Source organism: Phyllostomus discolor, chromosome X (assembly GCF_004126475.2).
Source record: "Phyllostomus discolor isolate MPI-MPIP mPhyDis1 chromosome X, mPhyDis1.pri.v3, whole genome shotgun sequence".
Taxonomy (NCBI): Eukaryota; Metazoa; Chordata; class Mammalia; order Chiroptera; family Phyllostomidae; genus Phyllostomus; species Phyllostomus discolor.
In genome coordinates this window covers 98,640,084-98,657,887 of record NC_050198.1, presented here as the reverse complement: position 1 = coordinate 98,657,887, position 17,804 = coordinate 98,640,084, and the positions used below count along the sequence as shown (strand labels likewise).

The window sequence follows — 17,804 nt, the reverse complement described above, 5'->3', positions numbered from 1 at the left end:
TGCCACACAACTAATATAGATATCTAAAAGACATAAAGCTCAGGAGATCAGGAGAAAGGTATGATCTGAAGGAATTATGTAAGAGGCATCAATATTTTTGTAGTAATTTAAGGCAAAGAAATGAACACAGTCACCCTGAAAGAGTATATAAAATGAGACAGTAAAAATTCTAGGAAAAGACCCTGGGGAAGACTAATTTTTAAGGGAATGCACAAATTAAAAAGTAATCCTGAGCCCTGGCTGATGTGGCTCAGTGGATTGAGTGCTGGCCTGCGAATCAAAGGGTCACCAGTTCGATTGCCAGTCAGGCACATGCCTGGGTTGTGGGCCAGGTCTACAGTAGGGGGCATGCAAGAGGTAACCACACGTTGATGTTTCTCTCCTTCTCCTTCCCTTCCCCTCTCTCTAAAAGTAAACAAATAAAAATCTTTTTTAAAAAAGTAAGCCTGAGAAAAAAGTAAGCAAGATGTTAGAAATAAAACCAGGTGTATAAGGTATCTAAATTTGTTCTTTAAGTAAATGTTTATTTTGCTTGTTATATAAAAGAGGAAAATTTCAGTACAGTAGGAATATCATGGTTTATGCATTTATTTTTAAATAAAATTCATTGGGGTGACATTGGTTAATAAGATTGTATAGCTTTCAAGTGTACATTTCTATGACACATGATCTGTATATTGCACTGTGTGCCTACCACCCAAAGTCAAATCTTCTTCCATCACCATATATTTGACCACCTTTACCCTTTACTACTCCCACACCCTGTTCTTTCCAATAACCACCATACTATTGTCTGTAACTATGAGTATTTATTTTTCTTATTTGTTCATTTGTTGCTTTGAGTTTTATATCCTGCATATGAGTGAAATCATACAGTTCTTAGCTTTTTCTGACTGATTTCACTTAGCATCATATTATCAGGGTCCATCCATGTTGTTGCAAATGGCAGTATTTCATCTTTTCTTATGGCTGAATAGTATTGAGGTTCAATTGGCAGGCAAAAGGTTAGGAAAATATCTTCCGAGTGGACAGTGAAGAGCGTCTACCTCACATGTATATTTAAGTAAATTTCTTCCCACTTTCATAATTTCTGGGGCTGAATAAAATATTTTTTCCATCTCTTTACTTTCAGTCTGTATGTCTGGACTTCTAACTGATTTGGGTACGCAGCATATACATGGGCCCTCTATTTTTCTCCATTTAGCAATCCTCTGTTTTTGGTGCAACATTTAATTCATTTACATTTAAAGTGATTAGTGATAGCCCTGGCTGGTGTGACTCAGTGGATTCAGTGCCAGCCTGTGAACTGAAAGGTTGCCAGTTCAATTCCTGTTGCGTGGGTCACCGGCCAGCAGTGATCACGAAACGCTGTGGATGGCTCGTCGAAAAACACGCGAGAAAAAAACATGCACAGAGACAAACTAGTTTCTGTGGGGAAGAAGGGACGAAATGGCCACCCCCCTAGTGGGGAGCTCAATTTACGGTCCATACCTGCTTTTATTGGGCTCATTTTGCATAATAATTCAGGTAAAGTACAGGACTCATTAGGGGAAAGTAAGGAACTATAGAAAACAAGGAACTCTGCTGGTCTATTGAGTCGGGGTCAAAGAGCTGTAAGACTTTGAGGAACAAGCTAACTTCCTCCTTGGACCCCTCTCATTCAACTGAGAGCATTCTAAACAAAGAAGGTTTCACAGTAATTTACATATTCTTTCTTAGGCCTGATCACCCGGGGAATCTGCCCTTTTCAGCACAGAGATGCACCACGCTGTCATTGTTTCAGGCTTAGGTTGAGCAAGGGAACTAGGGCAATAAGGAGATTTTCTCCAAGACGATGAGAACTCAGGCTATGTCAAAGCTGAGGAGCGAGGGTCCATCACCCCCTTTTGCTGCAGCCCCCCAAGTCCTTTTGGGGGACCTCCCAAAGTGATCGTGCCTGTCTTAGGTCATTCCCCCCGTGGGGAATCTTACTCGTCTTTGCCTAACCAACCAAGCTTTTAAGGGTTCAGTTATGAATAAAGCAGCAGAAGCAGCATTCCTGTCAGGGAGATAAGCTTTTGTCTCCTTGCTGGCTTACGGTTCCAAGGGCGATCCCTTAGCCTTAGCCTAGGTGGGGGTTTCAGCTTCTGATACCAGTCAGGGCGGTTCCCAACAAATTCCTAGTCAGGGTATATGCCTGGGTTTGGGCCAGGTCAGCAGCTGGGAGTGTGTGAGAGGCAACAGATCCCTGTGTCTCTCCCACATTGATGTTTCTCTCCCTCTTTCTCCTTCCATTCCCCCCTCTCTAAAAGTAAATAAATAAAATATTTAAAAAATAAAGTGATTATTGATAGGTACATAGTTATTGCCACTTTAATTTTTACAATTATGTTACTGTTTATTTTCTTTCTTCTTCCTAAAGAGTCCAATTTAACATTTCTTTTAATACTGGTTTGGTGGTAATGAATTCCTTTCGCTTTTTGTTGTGAGGGAAGCTCATTATTTTGCCTTCAATTGTAAATGATAGCCTTGCTGGGTAGAGTACTCTTGGTAGTAGGTCCTTGCTTTATATTAATTCAAATATTTTATGATGATGCCGTCTGGCCTGAAGTGCTTCTGTTGAGAAATCAGCTGACAGTATTATGGAAGCTCCCTTGTAGGTAACTGTCTTTCTCTTGCTGCATTTAAAATTGTCTCTTTTCCTTTAACCTTTGCTATTTTAATTATGATGTGCTTTAGTGTGGGACTTTTGGGGTTCATCTTGATTGGGCCTCTGTGCTTTGTCTTTCTCCATGTTAGGGAAGTTTTTAGTCATTATTTCTTCAAATAGGTTCTTCATTCTTTACTCTTTCTATTCTTATTCTTTTTTCAAAATATATTTTATTGATTATGTTATTACAGTTGTCCCATTCCCCCCCTTCACTCCCCTCTACCCTGCACACCCCCTCCCACCCATATTCCCCCCTTTACTTCATGTCCATGTGTCAAACTTATAAGTTCTTTAGCTTCTACATTTCTCATACTGTTCTTATCCTCCCCCTGTCTATTTTCTACATACCATCTATGCTACTTATTCTCTGTACCTTTTCCCCCTCTCTCCTCCTCCCACTCCCCTGTTGATAACTCTCTGTGTGATCTCCATTTCTGTGGTTCTGTTCCTGTTCTAGTTGTTTGCTTAATTTGTTTTTGTTTTAGTTTTAGGTGTGGTTGTTAATAATTGTCAGTTTGCTGTCATTTTACTGTATGTGTTTTTTATCTTCCTTTTCTTAGATAAGTCCCTTTAACATTTCATATAACAAGGGCTTGGTGATGATGAACACCTTGAACTTGACCTTATCTGAGAAGCACTTTATCTACCCTTCCATTCTACATGATAGATTTGCAGGATAGAGCAATCTTGGATGTAGGTCCTTGCCTTTCATGACTTGGAATACTTCTTTCCAGCCCCTTCTTGCCTGTAAGGTCTCTTTTGAGAAATCAGCTGACAGTCTTATAGGAACTCCTTTGCAGGTAACTGTCTTCTTATCTCTTGCTGCTTTTAGGGTTCTCTCCTTCATTTTAATCTTGGGTAAGGTAATTATGATGTGTGTTGGTGTGTTCTTCCTCGGGTCCAACTTCTTTGGGACTCTCTAAGCTTCCTGGACTTCCTGGAAGTCTATTTCCTTTGCCAGATTAGGGAAGTTTTCCTTCTTCATTTGTTCAAATAAGTTTTCCATTTCTTGCTGTTGTTCTTCTCCTTCTGGCACCCCCTATCATTTAGATGTTGGGACATTTAAAGATGTCCTGGGGGTTTCTAAGCCTCTCCTCATTTTTTTTTTTTTGAATTCTTGGTTCTTCCTTCTTTTCTGCTTGGTTGTTTCTTTCTTCCTTCTGGTCCACTCCATTGATTTGAGTCTCAGTTTCCTTCCCATCACTATTGGTTTCCTGTATATTTTTCTTTATTTTGCTTAGTGTAGCCTTCATTTTTCCATCCAATTTGCCACCAAATTCAACCAATTCTGTGAGCATCCTGATGACCAATGTTTTGAACTGTGCATCTAATAGGTTGGCTATTTCTTCATTGCTTAGTTATATTTTTTCTGGAGCTTTGATCTATTCTTTGGTTTGGGCCATTTTTTTTTTGTTTGGTCTCTTACCTGTTATGTAGTAAGGGGTGGAGCTTTAGGCGTTCACTCCGGCAGGGCAACCCACATCGCTGTGTTGTGACTCTGTATGTGGGGGAGGGGTCCGAGAGGGAACAATAGCACTTGCTCCTCTGTCTGCTGGTTTTCAGTCACTTCCTCCCGCTACTCACAATCAAATTGGGCCCTTCTGGTGCAGATTCCTGGTGGGTGGGCTTGTGTACATTATAACATCCTGTGGGTCTCTCCAAAGAACTCACCTGTGAGGCTGGGAGTTTCTCCCACTGCCACCTCAATGCTCACCACTATTTGCAATCAGAGGTTTAAAGGTTTATTTCCCCATGCTACGGCCCTGGGTTGCATGGTCTGTCTTGCTCCCCAGCTGTTCCTCATGGTTTATCTGTGTGTGAATATGGGACTATCCTCTCCACCAGTTGCTGCCTCACTGGGCCTGCCAGCTGCAGCTTTGCCCACCCCAGTCCTCCAGCCACAGCCTTGCTGTGAGTCCTCTCCACCTGGCTGACCGTCTCTGCCCCTCCTACTGGTCTGCATGAGTATTTCTTCTTTAACTCCTTGGTTGTTGGACTTCCATACAGTTAGATGTTCTGTCAGTACTGGTTTTTTATTTTTAAATTGTTGCTGTCCTTCTTTTGGTTGTGTAGGGAAGCACAGTGCATCTACCTATGCCTCCATCTTGGCCAGAAGTCAATTCTTATTCTGGTACCTCTATGATATGGATGTTTTCACACATCATGTTGTCCTAAGATTTGCTTAAACTATTTTTATTTTTTAAATTATTCTCTTTTTTTTATTTCTCTGATTGGGTGTGTTTTCTGCTCTCTTGTTTTCCAAATCACTGTTTGAATCCTCTGTTTCACCCAACCTACTGATTATTCCTTCTATTGTATTCTTCATTTCAGGCATTGTATTGTTTATTTCTGATATTTTTTACAGTTTCTATGTATTTTCTCATACTGTTGAAATTTTCATTAAATTCCTTGAGAATCTTTATAACCATTTTTTTGAACTCTATATCTTGTAGATTACTTGCCTCCATTTCATTTAGCTCTTTTCCTGGAGATTTCTTTCACTTGAGCATGTTTCTTTGTTTCCCCATTTTTGCTGCCTTTTGTGATTATTTCACTGTGTTAGGTAGATCTGCTATGTCTTCTGGTGTTGATAAGGTGCCCTTATTTAATAGGCGTTCTGTGGAACCCATTGGTGTGATCTCCTTGATCACCTGAGATGGGTGCTCTAAGACTGTGCCTTGTGTGGATTATGTGAGATCTCTTGTGTAATTGCATCTTGATTGCTATCGTGTTGTTTATGTGTGGGGTAAACCCTCAAGCTGGCTAACTGTGAAGACTGACCCAGACCACAGTGTATGAGCTGCTCTGAAAGTGCTGACCACACAAAACAGAATTTGCCTCAGCAGGGTCTGGTGCCAGCCATTATTTCCCTTTGCATGTGCTTCTTGTGAAGCTAATTGGATCCTGCTCTGATATTGTCTAAAGCTCACCACTGGATGTGTTGGTTAGAGGGCCTCTTGGGAGGGACTCTGGTACAGGTCAATATCAGAAGCTTCCCATGACAACTTGTTTGGAGCTACAAAGTAAGCCATAGTTTATGGATTCCTCTCCTGGGTTTGCTGCCTGTGTGTGGGAAGGACAAAGCTGTGCACCAAGGTCAGCTTTCACCAGCCCCCAGCTTGTGGGTGGGTCAGCAAAAGGCCCAAGGTATCTGCCTTTCAGCTGCCTGTTAGGCCCCATCACTGAAAGAACCTCTGGCAGTACTTGAGTTTCATGAAGTACATTCTCAGTGATTTACCAGGTAGGGGCAAATGGTGTTCACCATATTAATACAGGTTCAATCTCATTACCAGTTCTGAATCTGAGGTGACTCAGCAAAAGTCCCAGGTCTGCAAAGGCTAGATGCCACCCACCAGGGGCTAACAGATCTTTGTGGTGGAGCTGGGTCTCAGAGAGTCATCGGGGTTAAGCTAGCAGAGTTCATTAGGCTCAAACCAACCAAGTTCAGCCATGTAAGGGGAGATCTCTTCATTGGTCAGATGTGCAAGAGAAAAATGTCTCTCATCCTTGGGCCATATAACTCAGTCTGTCCTTGATTCAGCCTGTACCTCTTGAATAGCTGAAGTTCAGCACTTGGATGTGGCTGGGAATATGGATGGAGGGGCTAGTTGATCTTCTGTAAGTGGCATGTACTGATCAGGCTTTTAGAAAGTTGGGGAAAATGGCCCCTGCCCCAGAACTAGACAACTCAATCACAGATACTTCTTGAATCTTTGTAGACTTTACAGCCCAGGCCCATGCCCATGATTTCTCCACAGGGCATTAGCTCTGCAGGGTGGTTCAATAGACAGTCCAGAAGGTGGGGCTATTGCATTCCCCCTAGTTTGATGATGTAAGGAGGGACATGCTCCACCTAAGAAATATGGCATCTGCTGTGCGGGAGAGAGACTCGGCACAGGGACCATAGTGGCTATCCCTTTAAATTTCTTCCCAGAGCCACAAACTGTAGTCTCTCCTCACAGGACTCTAATATGTTCTGCACTCCTTCCACTGGATCCTAGGGCAATTGGCTGTGAATGAAATTGTGTGCACTGGCCCTTTAAGAGGTATTCTGAGCCTTTAGCTAACTCCCTCTCTCCCTGGTGGACAGAATCTGTGATGATTTTCACAACAGGATATTTTGTGGGTGCCTCTTCAGGGCTCTGAGCTGGGAATCCTGGCATGGGGTTGAGACCTCATGTTCCTCAGGGAGAACCTTTGCAGCTGAGATATCCCTTTTGAATCCCAGTTGCTGCCTGTGCCAACCTGTGGCCATTGCTTTCTGCCAGTTTTGATGTGGCTTCTTCTGTAAATCTCTAGCAAGACTTCTGTTTAGTTTGTCTTCAGTTGGTTATGCATGCTGATTGTTCTGTACTTTACTTGTAATTCCAGTTCATCTCAGGAGGCAGTAAGTGTAACTTCCCCCTACTCTGCTGCCATCTTGGATCCTCTCCTTGTACACTTCATTTATGATTGTTTTTTATGTTTTCTAAATTTATTTTTATTTTTACTATCTCTGTGTTTATTCCTGTGTTTATCCTGCTCCTAAGTTTTTTTAAGCATCCTTATAACTATTGTTTTAAACTCCGTATCTTGTAGATTGCTTGCCTTCATTTCCTTTAGTTCTTTCTTGAAGTGGGAGGGTGGGACTAGTATTAAGAATCATTAATACATGGATAGTAATTGATATCAGAAGGGCAGATGAGAATTTCTATGGAGAGACTAGGGAAAAAGAGTAGAAGAAGACTAGAGGCAGAAATTTGGGGAGACAAGCCCATACAGAAGGAAGCAGCAAGAAAAGAACAAAACAGGGCCAAAGAAGGGAGGACACTATAAGCAGAGAGTATAGTAACAGATGGTTAGACCTCGGCCTTGAACAACAAGGCTCATAGAAGAGAGGCTGAGGATGTTCTAGGAAGGAGAAAAGCAAAATCACGCAAAATAAAATAAAAACTGTTATGAAAATGATGGAGAATAATCTTAAAGGTCTTGGGATTCATCCACCATAGCTTTTGGGAAGACTAGGGAGTTGGAAGAAATTTCTTACCTGGTTCAACTAGAGATCCATATTACTCTTCCTAGGTGAAGTTCTTACTTACAAATGGAGCATCCCAGAAAGGTCTGGCCCTGGACCCAATGATTCTGCTTGTGTTTCCAGGATTTATTATTCTGCAGTAGATCCCATCAAGGTAAATACAATATTAGTTTCCTGAAGGTGAGTCTCATAAACTGGCAAGCTAACTGGCAAAAGGAAGCTATTACATTGGTATAGTAAGAAGCCCACCCTGAAATACTGAAGCCAAAGTTTTGGGGGAAAATTCCTTAAATCTATGGTTTATTTTAAGAGACAGGAAAAGGAATTAAGGGAATAGGTAGCACCACATGTTTGACCTGAGCATTTTCTTCCTTGTTTCTTCTTGGATCATGTAAGCCCTCATTTAAAAAGCCTAAGATTGCTTGTCAAGAGATTGGGGTTATAGTCTCAAATATGGTTTTATCTTGCCTTTAGAGTGACTTTAAATCAGTCATTCTGTTTCTGTGTCCTCATCTAGAAAATGTGTTTATCTATCTAGCCACCTATCTACAGCCAGACCTGAGCAATCATTTATTGAGAGCCTAGTGCATTTTTGCCATTACTTGGTGTTTGGATCATACAAATGTAAGGTAGAGTTCCCATATTTAAAGAGTATGATCTAGTTGGGAAGACAGATGAATATAAACTATAATGCTAGCTATATATATTAGCAGTTCTTTAAAACCACATAATAGTTTTTTATTTTATTTTAATCATTGTTCAAATATATTTTTCTCCTTTTTACTTCCAATCCAGCCCCCCCTCCCACCCCTCCCCACTTCCCTCCATTACCACCCTCCCCCTAGTTTTTGACCATGTGTCCTTTAAGTTTGTTCCCATGAACCCTTCCCACTGTCCCCTGAAATTCCCTCTACTCTATTCTGTGGGCACTGTCAGCCTGGCCTCTATTTCAGTGTCTTTGGTTATATTTTGCTTGTTTCTTTGTTTTGTTGTTTAGGTTCCTGTTAAAGGTGAGATCATATGGTATTTGTCTTTCACTGCCTGGCTTGTTTCGCTTAGCATAATGTTTCCTAGCTCTATCCAAGCTGTTGCGAAGGATAGGAGCTCCTTCTTTCTTTCTGCTGCATAAAATACTATTGTGTAAATGTACCATAGTATTTTGATCCATTCATTTACTGATGGGCATCTTGGTTGCTTCCAGCATCTAGCTATTGTAAATTGTGCTGCTATGAACATTGGGATGCATAGGTTCTTTTGGATTGGTGTTTTAGTATTCTTAGGATAGAGTCCCAGCAGTGGAATCGCAGGGTCAAAAGGCAGATCCATTTTTAGTTTTCTGAGGAAGTTCCATACTGCTTTCCATAGTGGTTGTACCAGTCTGCAGTCCCACCAGCAGTGCACTAGGGTCCCCTTTTCTCCACAACCTCTCCAACACTTGGTTGTTGCTTTGTTTTTGATGGCCATTCTGACTGGTGTGAAGTGGTATCTCATTGTGAAAACCACATAATAGTTTTATGTGAGTCCACAAGACAGTGATTTCTTCAGCTTGGAGAAGGGGATGAATGAGAGGGAAGCTGCATAAAGCCTCATAATGAATAGAAGTTGCACGTACTTTCAGTCTTGGAAGATGAATAACAATATACCATAAGATAAGAGATATGGCAGAGGGGAGGACTTTACAGGAAGAAGAGACAACATGAGAAAAAAGAAAGTTCTTTCAAAGAACTTTTGAAAGTTCTTGGTGGGTTTAGAGATCAATGAATAGTCTAGCCGAGGTAAAACATAGATTATATAGCACATCTTACCTGTATCCCAAGATGGTTGTGAGGATAAATTTAGATAACATGGTAAAGATGCTTATAAATGTAGCACATTATGATGAAGTTCTCAGGGCAGAGGGGCTTGGATGTCAGTTTGACTTCCTGTGCAGCACTGCCACCCAGGAACAACCTCATATCCTTCACTATCTCTCACTTCTTCCTATTTTCAGGACATGTATAGTGGCTTGGTGGGGCCCTTGGTCATCTGCAGAAGGGGCATCTTGGAGCCCCATGGAGGACGGAATGACATGGACCGAGAATTTGCCTTGTTATTCTTGATCTTTGATGAGAACCAGTCTTGGTATCTGGATGAGAATGTGGCAACCCACGCGCCCCAGGAGACAGGCCGCATCAACCTACAGGATGAAACTTTTTTGGAGAGTAATAAAATGCATGGTCTGTGGAAAATAATCTAACTCTTCCATAGAAGTACCTACTAATTATATAGGGGTGCCTGATAGACCCATTACTAAGGGAGCATCATTCCTGAAAATATGTAAAGGTAGGAAGGTGGAATAAGGACAAAGTGGAAGAAATATTTGCTATTATTTTGCATTAATATACATAAGCAAATATGTGATCTATAGTAGATCAGGTGCCCAGAAAGCAGGAAGCTAACTCTGTAAAGTTTCTGTGGTGACACCAGCACATTTGAACATATTACAAAAGGCAAGATGGACATTTGTGACCTTCAATGTATTGGTGAACTGGCTGCTGAGGAGTCCTCTGCTTGAAAATCCTGGATTTAGTCTTTCAATATCATTGTATTTATTAACCATTATAAATCTGATATCTGCTTTTTCAATATAGACAAGTGGACAGCTTGTCTTTTAGTCTATTTTTTAAAATAAAGTTCAATTTACAGATAGAAGAATTGGAAAAGATAGCCTCAAAGAGAAACATACTTGGTTATATTATGTACAAGGAAAAGTTTTTTGATGCTTGAGTAGGTTTTAGAAAGAAATTGTGCATGCAAGCCTCCCTTTGTACTAGAAATATGTGTATCTCTACAAAAACAAGACAAAAATTCAAATAAGATGAACTTAAATGCAGTGAAATGGATGAAGTGATTTCTCACTATCCCTTCTAATACAATATTTCTTTTATCTGAGCATAAGGTGTAACACTGATAGTGACTCTAATGAAATTCAAATGTAGTATTATATCGCCACATGAATTCTAGTTATTTCTGCTTGATAGATATATAAACAATTCGCACTAGAACAGGTATTTTGCAAACTACAAAGTGAACTTTATGTCCTGTCAAATCAGAGAAATAAATTGTCCAGGACAAAAAGGATGTAAACACAGTTAGATTATACTAGTGCAGGGGTTGGGCTAAAACCCATTTCCATCTGCTTGTTTATATGTTCATTCATCCAAAGTCTTCATGCATCAGTTGCTCTACTTATCAGTTTATCAGGTATTGGTTGAGCGCTTTTTGAGTGCTGACACTGGAGATCAAAATTAATTAATGTTGGGGTCTGAGGGCAAATGGACAATATCCTTCCCTTCCCTTTCAGATACATGAACCAACTGAGAAAGAGAGAGATGCTTGAGATAAAATGTGGGCTTATTGAGAAGACTAATTGTAAAACTGAGTTTAGTTCTTTAATTAAATGGCCTTGCTAATATTCCTCTGGTAATGGATAGGTTTTCTACCCTATCATTGACATAGGTGGCCAACATTAGCCATCCTTCTTTTTCAAGGGCAAAATCTTCCCCACAATGAAATAGTAAATCTATTTGCACCCTTTCTATGGTCAGACAGATTTGAGAGAGGGAAGATTCAGAAAAGGCTAAGTTGTGCATGTTTAGTTCCTTTTCTCAAATTCATAGTTTGGAGGGAGTAAAACAGAGATGGCTATAAATACTCCTTTTATTATTTTTCTTCTTGAGGTGTAGAGTGGAAATTACCTTTCTTCTCTGAGAAAATGAGAAGTGGAGAAATATATCCTGGGCATAGTCCTGGATGTGTTAATTAATATGACAATGAGTAGTTTATTATTTTTAGAATATAGGGTGTAGCCTAGGAAGAGGCAATTGATGAGGCCCATGCATTAATATCATTATTAATTCCAGAAATGTGACAAGTCTTTTAAAATATTTATTATAAACTCAGGTGTCTTCTGGGTGTTCTGAGGAATGTAAGGAAATGAGAGTGCTATAGTACAATCATTCCCTGCTTACTAGGAACCTAGAGTCTAGTTGGGAATATGGGCACAGGAAATGGGAAGTGCTTGAGAGTAGCTCATCAAAGAAGTGTTCTTGGAAGAGGTGAAGGTTTGACTAGGCTTTAAACAGATGGATAAAAAGAGGCAGGTTTTTGGGGAGGGAAGATCAAAAACATGAGAAAAGACACAAAGAACATGCATATTGAGCCATGTGGGGTATGATGAATAAATTACCCTAATTGGAGTAAGTGTGTTGGATAATGGGAAAAGAGTCTTGGAAAATGTTTTGGGGCTATACTTTTAAAGACCATGTTTTCTGAGCTAAGGAGCCATGGACTTTATCTTTTGGGCAGGAGAGAGATATTTTAAACAACAGAATGACATGGTCATATTAGTTGTTTAGAAGACCACTCTTATAATACCAATGTGGAAGATAGACTGGAAGACTACAAATAGAGCAGATATAAGAACATTTAGGAAGTTATTGCTATTATCAGAGATGGTAGGGGCTAACCTTAGGACAGTGTCAATGGGAAGTCAAAATAAAAGAGATAAGACTTTGTATTCTCTTACAGCCATTAATGGAAAGCTCTATGCCAACCTCAAAGGTCTTACCATGTACCAAGGAGAACGGGTGGCCTGGTACATGCTAGCCATGGGCCAAGATATTGACCTGCATACTGTCCACTTCCATGCAGAGAGCTTCCTCTATCGGGTGAGCTGGAAAGAGGGCTGTGTCCCTCAGGGGTGATTAGAGGAGTGCTTTAATAGACACTGAGGAAGAACAGAATAACAGACAATAAGATAATAATCAGTTTAAAGAGGAGAGGTCTTGTACATGGAGCATTAAGCTGGAAATTCTACTTTGTGTATCCTAGTGTCACTTCTTCTCTCTAGGCTTTAGCTTTACACTCAGATATAGAAGAAATAAGTGACTTATTAATGGGGAAGGAGATTGAAGAAATCAATATAATTGGGTCTCAGTAAGTACTTGACACATAATGAGCAGTTATTCCAAGGTCTAGGAATTTCAGGGTGTTGTCTAAATCTCTGAAAACACTTAGTCCATTATAAGAATTTCTGTTCAGGAGCTACATGGAAAAACATGTAGTTTTAGGAGAAGGAGCAAAGTTAGAGTCATTGATATATAGACATGAAGATCTGGAAGTGCTGACAAAGGTGATGATATGAAGGATAAAATAGTTTGAGTTTCATTGCTAAAGAAAGTATGTGGCTCTTTCCCACAGGTCAAGGATTAAGCTAAACTCCCCAGATATCAGCCTGCTGAAAAGTATGGAGACACTAGTTTTTAGCTTCCTAGAAGTAACTGTGCTGTCTTTTATTTTGGGATACTTTAAGAATAAGTAGGAGGAGAGAGAGGGGGTACCCTCTATTGATTTAGTTTGTGTGGGCAGGTTCATTGGAAAGATGAATAAGGTAGAATTTTTAAACAGCTCTCTGATCTATGAATTGGAGTTCCATGTCCCTGATGTGGATTTCCAAGCCTTTTGGTTTTTTAAAACTGGTATGTGATCTCTATACCATTCACTTCCTCTTCACCCCAAATTTCTCTTGCAGAATGGAGAGAGCTACCGGGCAGATGTGGTGGATCTGTTCCCAGGGACCTTTGAGGTTGTGGAGATGGTGGCCAGCAACCCTGGGACATGGTTGTTGCACTGCCATGTTGCTGACCATGTCCATGCTGGCATGGAGACCCTCTTTACTGTCTTGTCTCAAAGAGGTGAGGACTTACTACCCAAGCTGTACCATCCTCTAGCATTTGTATAGCTTATTGAAACCACATAATCCTAAAAAGTCTCACCTGTCCTTCTGATCCTAGAAGAACCATAACTTAAGACAGAACATATCCCCTAGGTGTTCTCCCATTTAATATTTCCTATTCACCATTGCCCCCTTGCTATTCCCTCCTTCTAATTTCTTTGACACATGTTGAGCTCAAATCAATTAATACAGTCTGGAATTGCTTGGGTTCTCACATTGATGCCTAGTACAGATTTTCTTCCTTTGAAATATATTTATTTTATGTATAAATTTATTATTTATAATTAATTAGAGTCACAGACTATTTCATGGAATTTTGCTAATGAATCCAGGTTATAAAAATAAGAAGAAATATAATTCTAATAATCACCCCTTAATTGATTTTCTTTGTGGGATTGTGAAAGGCAATTCTTTCTGACCCGGCACAACTCTGACTAAAGCTGGAAAGAAATATTAGCCTTTGATATAGCTTATCACAGATAGAGTTACTACCAAGAGTAAAAAAAGAGTTTTTTTTCTTACATTTTTTAATATGGAAAGAGAATAGCTGTGGTAGTTTCTTTACCAATAAATTTTTGTTAATCACCAAGAATGTAGAAATGTAGGCTGTGTTGGATTTTATGCCTTTGGGTTATTAAAAGGTTAAGTCTCTCACTTCTTTTTTTCTTTTAAGATTTTATTTATTTTTAGAGGGAGGGAAGGGGAGAGAGAAAGAGAGGGAGAGAAACATCGATGTGATACCAATGGGTTGCCTCTCACACACCTCCAACTGGGGACCTGGCCTGAAACCCAGGAATGTATCCCAAATGGGAATGGAACCAGTGACCTTTTGGTTAGTGGGAGGGTGCCCAACCCACTGAGCCACACCAGTCAGGGCTAAGTCTCTCACTTTTTAAGCCTTTTGACCTGAGTCCAGCTCTCAGCATTATCTCCCTTTCAAGAGGCCATATAAAATCTGGTGGGGCCCACAGGAATCCAGGAATTTTTTCCCCGTGCTTTTTTTTTTAAAGTGTCATATGGTTTTGAAAAGTGCTGGCATTCAGGTAGATATTCTGGGGTTGCTAGCTATGGCAGCACTCTTGTCAGCAGGAATAGAAAGTGGAAGAAAGTCTTCAGGCATACAAACAGACTTAGCAAAATGGTAGGGATTACAATTCTGCTATTTACCCTCTGGGGGTGGTGGACAAATAATTGCACATTACGATTTCCTGTATGTTTGAAAAGCTTTGTTCTCTGGTAACCCATAGAGCTAAAATGTGGCTTCCATGTACTACTCTAGTACTATTTTCCACCACCAATATAAGCACACAATTCTTTGTTGTATTCTGTCAGTCCTTAGAACCAAAGTCAAGTGATGAATTGATGTGTCCTCAAGATTCCATAGATCTAAGATAACAGGTATTCGTGTCTAATAATGGATCATCTCAAATACAGACCATCTAATAGATAAGAGACCATCTCAATTCATGTGACCCAGGAACTTCCATGAACAAGGATAGTTCATTTCTGTCTATGAAAATAAGCCAGCCCATAAATCTTACCTATTTGACTTTTTAAAATATATAACCTACTATGGCCAAATTCAATATTGTTCCAACCACATATGTGTTGAAGACAGGGAAGAAAGACTTTATTGTTGAAAGAGGGCTCCTGATGAGGAAACATGAGATGAAAACCAGAGCTAAAATGACAGATTAGACTGGAGTAAGGTCATTGTTTCACCTAAAAGAAAAGAGAAAATAGAAAATAAAAAGATCAAGGTTTTGGTGAGGTGCTTTACAGAAATGTAGAATATTTCTCTTTTATAGCCTCTTTTTTATCTTTGATAGAGGAGACAGAATCATCTGCTTGGAGTGAAGGATAGGTGGTTGGTTAATGGGCTTGACAAGAGTAGACAAATGTTTGAAATAACAACTCTGGGAAATGGGAAATAAAAGTTTACTCTGAATAATGAGAAATTAATTATTGCCAGGCAGCAGTGAGGGCTTAAAATTGGACACAAGTATACTGATCTTTATACCTGTGTGATTTTTCTCTACCAGCATCCACCAGACAAAATACAGGGAAATTATAATTACTGGGGTTTTTGTATATAATTATAATGCTCCTGGTAAGTTTGTAGTTGAAGTGACAGAACATGGAGTCTACCCTGACCAAGAATGAAAGAAAAGATAGGATAAAGCTGGGAGGTTCTGAAAAAAAAATGGAAGAGTCCAGTAGCTAGAGGTCTTCATGGAAAAGAAACAACAAGTGAAATGGAATAAATAGCATTAGAGTACAAAAAAGATAGAAGGCTGTTGTTAAATTTTAGATTTATGAGATGGAGCAGTTCTGCATAAAAAGTCCAGTGTGACCATGGGAGTAGTAATAGCATTGGAGTAGATGTGAAAAATTTGTTGGAGTTAAGAGCTCCAGAAACTGTGAGGCTTGAATGTTGGATGATGGGTCAATACCCATAGTGAGAACTGAGGAGGAGGAAGACTTAGCCAGGTATCAAAGACTTCCATGAATGAAAAGAACTGCTAGGTAACAATGACAAGAAGTTGTTGTGACTTTTCTAGCTAAGTAATATGAGCCTCAAAAGATAATTTTTGAAAAAGGAGAGGAATGATAATCTCAAAGCACTATTGAGGGTATGTAAAGGAACTGTAGTCCTTAGAGAAGAATTCAGCCTCATTAAAGCAAGGAGAGGAAGAAGTATTCTGAGAACAGGTTGAGTATGTATGGGTATAGTTTGAATATGTAGGGACTTCCTGAAGGGAGAGTGGAAAGGGTGGCAAAGAGAGCAATTATGCTAAGTGAAGTAAGCCAGACAGTGAAAGACAAATACCATATGATCTCACCTATAAGTGGAACCTAATCAACAACAACAACAACAACAACAACAACAAAAACCAAGCAAGCAAAATGTAACTAGAGACATTGAAATAAAAAACAAACTGACAGTAGTAACCAGAGGAGCAGAGGGAGGGGTACAATGGGGAAAAAAGGGGAAGGGCCATCAAAGAACATATATAAAGGACACATGGACAAAACCAAAGGAGGGTAGGATCAAGGGTGGGAGGTGGAGGTGGTTGGGGTGGGTGGGACTGGAGGGGAAAATGGAGAGAACTGTGCTTGAACAACAACAATAAAAAAAGAGAGCAATAACAGGGATTGAAGAAGTTCCAATGAGTGCGTAAGTAATGCAGAGGGATGGCTTACTTTTTGGATTCCTAAGCCTATGCTCTAGCTCAAATTTTGTGTCACTACTCAAAATCAAATTTACATACCAATATTGACTTTGACTGTAAGTCAGTTAATTCCAGGTATCTTCATTTTTGGTTACTATATCACAGAGATTCCTCCTCCAACCTGTGCCAGCCTCCCATAGTGAACCTGTGGATTGATAGTAAGAAAACAGGACTAACCTCTTGTCTTTTTTTTTTCTCTCTAGAACACTTAAGCATTATCACCACCATCACCAACGAGATTGGAAAAGGTAGGAAGAGTGATACACAGACTGGGTAGTTGTATGCAACGTGTGTTTGTGAGAAGATGTGGTGTCTTTAAAATATGTGATTCACATGGCTGAAAGATGGACCAAAATACTTGCAGAAAGCATTCTGAGATTTCTGTGAGACTTCAAAAGTATCCCAGGTTCAGCTTCCCTCAATAGGTTTATTCACTCTGGTCTCACCCCCCAACTTCCTCAGTTGAAGGCTGATATCTTGGCCTCCCATCTATTGTGTGGGTGGCAAGAAAATTCAAGCTGTTGGTGGTTTGGGCATAAAGAAGCTGTAGCACAAACATAATTTCCTGTAGGGACAGTATAAAACTACAACAAATACCATGGAGTCTACACCAGGGATTTTTATTCTTGTATCTATGAAATATCAAATAGTTGGCTTTTTAGAACTAGCCATTTCTTACCTTCAAGAAATTATAGATCCTTGTTCTATGTAGCCTAGGTCCAAACAGTGCTTTCATTCTTTACCCCATTTGTACCTGAACTAAGACTCAGAAAGATTAAAAAAGTTATGAGCACTAGAAGGACATTAGAGATTATTAGTCTGAAAGTTTTTCAGTTGTGTTCCAAAAATTCCTAATGATCTGCCTGTGTACCTTATAAACTGACAACCAGGGAATTAGGGTATATCCTGAAGGGGTTGTGAAGAGGTAAGGTGAGACTGAGAGAGTGGAGCATACATATTTATGTATTTCATTTTTTTTCTCACTTCTATAAGAACATATGTTCATCCAGTTAAACATTCATTGAACAGTTTCTGAGTGTCAGGGACACCAAAGAAACAAGACATAGATATTACCTTCCAAGGAATTTGTGT

General features: G+C 39.8%; 1 protein-coding gene across 2 annotated transcripts in view; it reads left to right on the top strand.

Annotated features, from left to right (window-relative positions):
* HEPH (hephaestin) overlaps window positions 1–17,804 on the top strand; it is a 59,213-nt gene that overhangs the window by 38,681 nt on the left and 2,728 nt on the right. For both annotated transcript variants that reach the window (XM_028523014.2, XM_036016429.1), the window contains 5 exons: window positions 7,751–7,857; window positions 9,694–9,919; window positions 12,273–12,412; window positions 13,276–13,438; window positions 16,916–16,960. In XM_028523014.2, coding sequence (XP_028378815.1) covers window positions 7,751–7,857; window positions 9,694–9,919; window positions 12,273–12,412; window positions 13,276–13,438; window positions 16,916–16,960 — 681 coding nt within the window. The remainder of the gene's footprint in view (window positions 1–7,750; window positions 7,858–9,693; window positions 9,920–12,272; window positions 12,413–13,275; window positions 13,439–16,915; window positions 16,961–17,804) is intronic.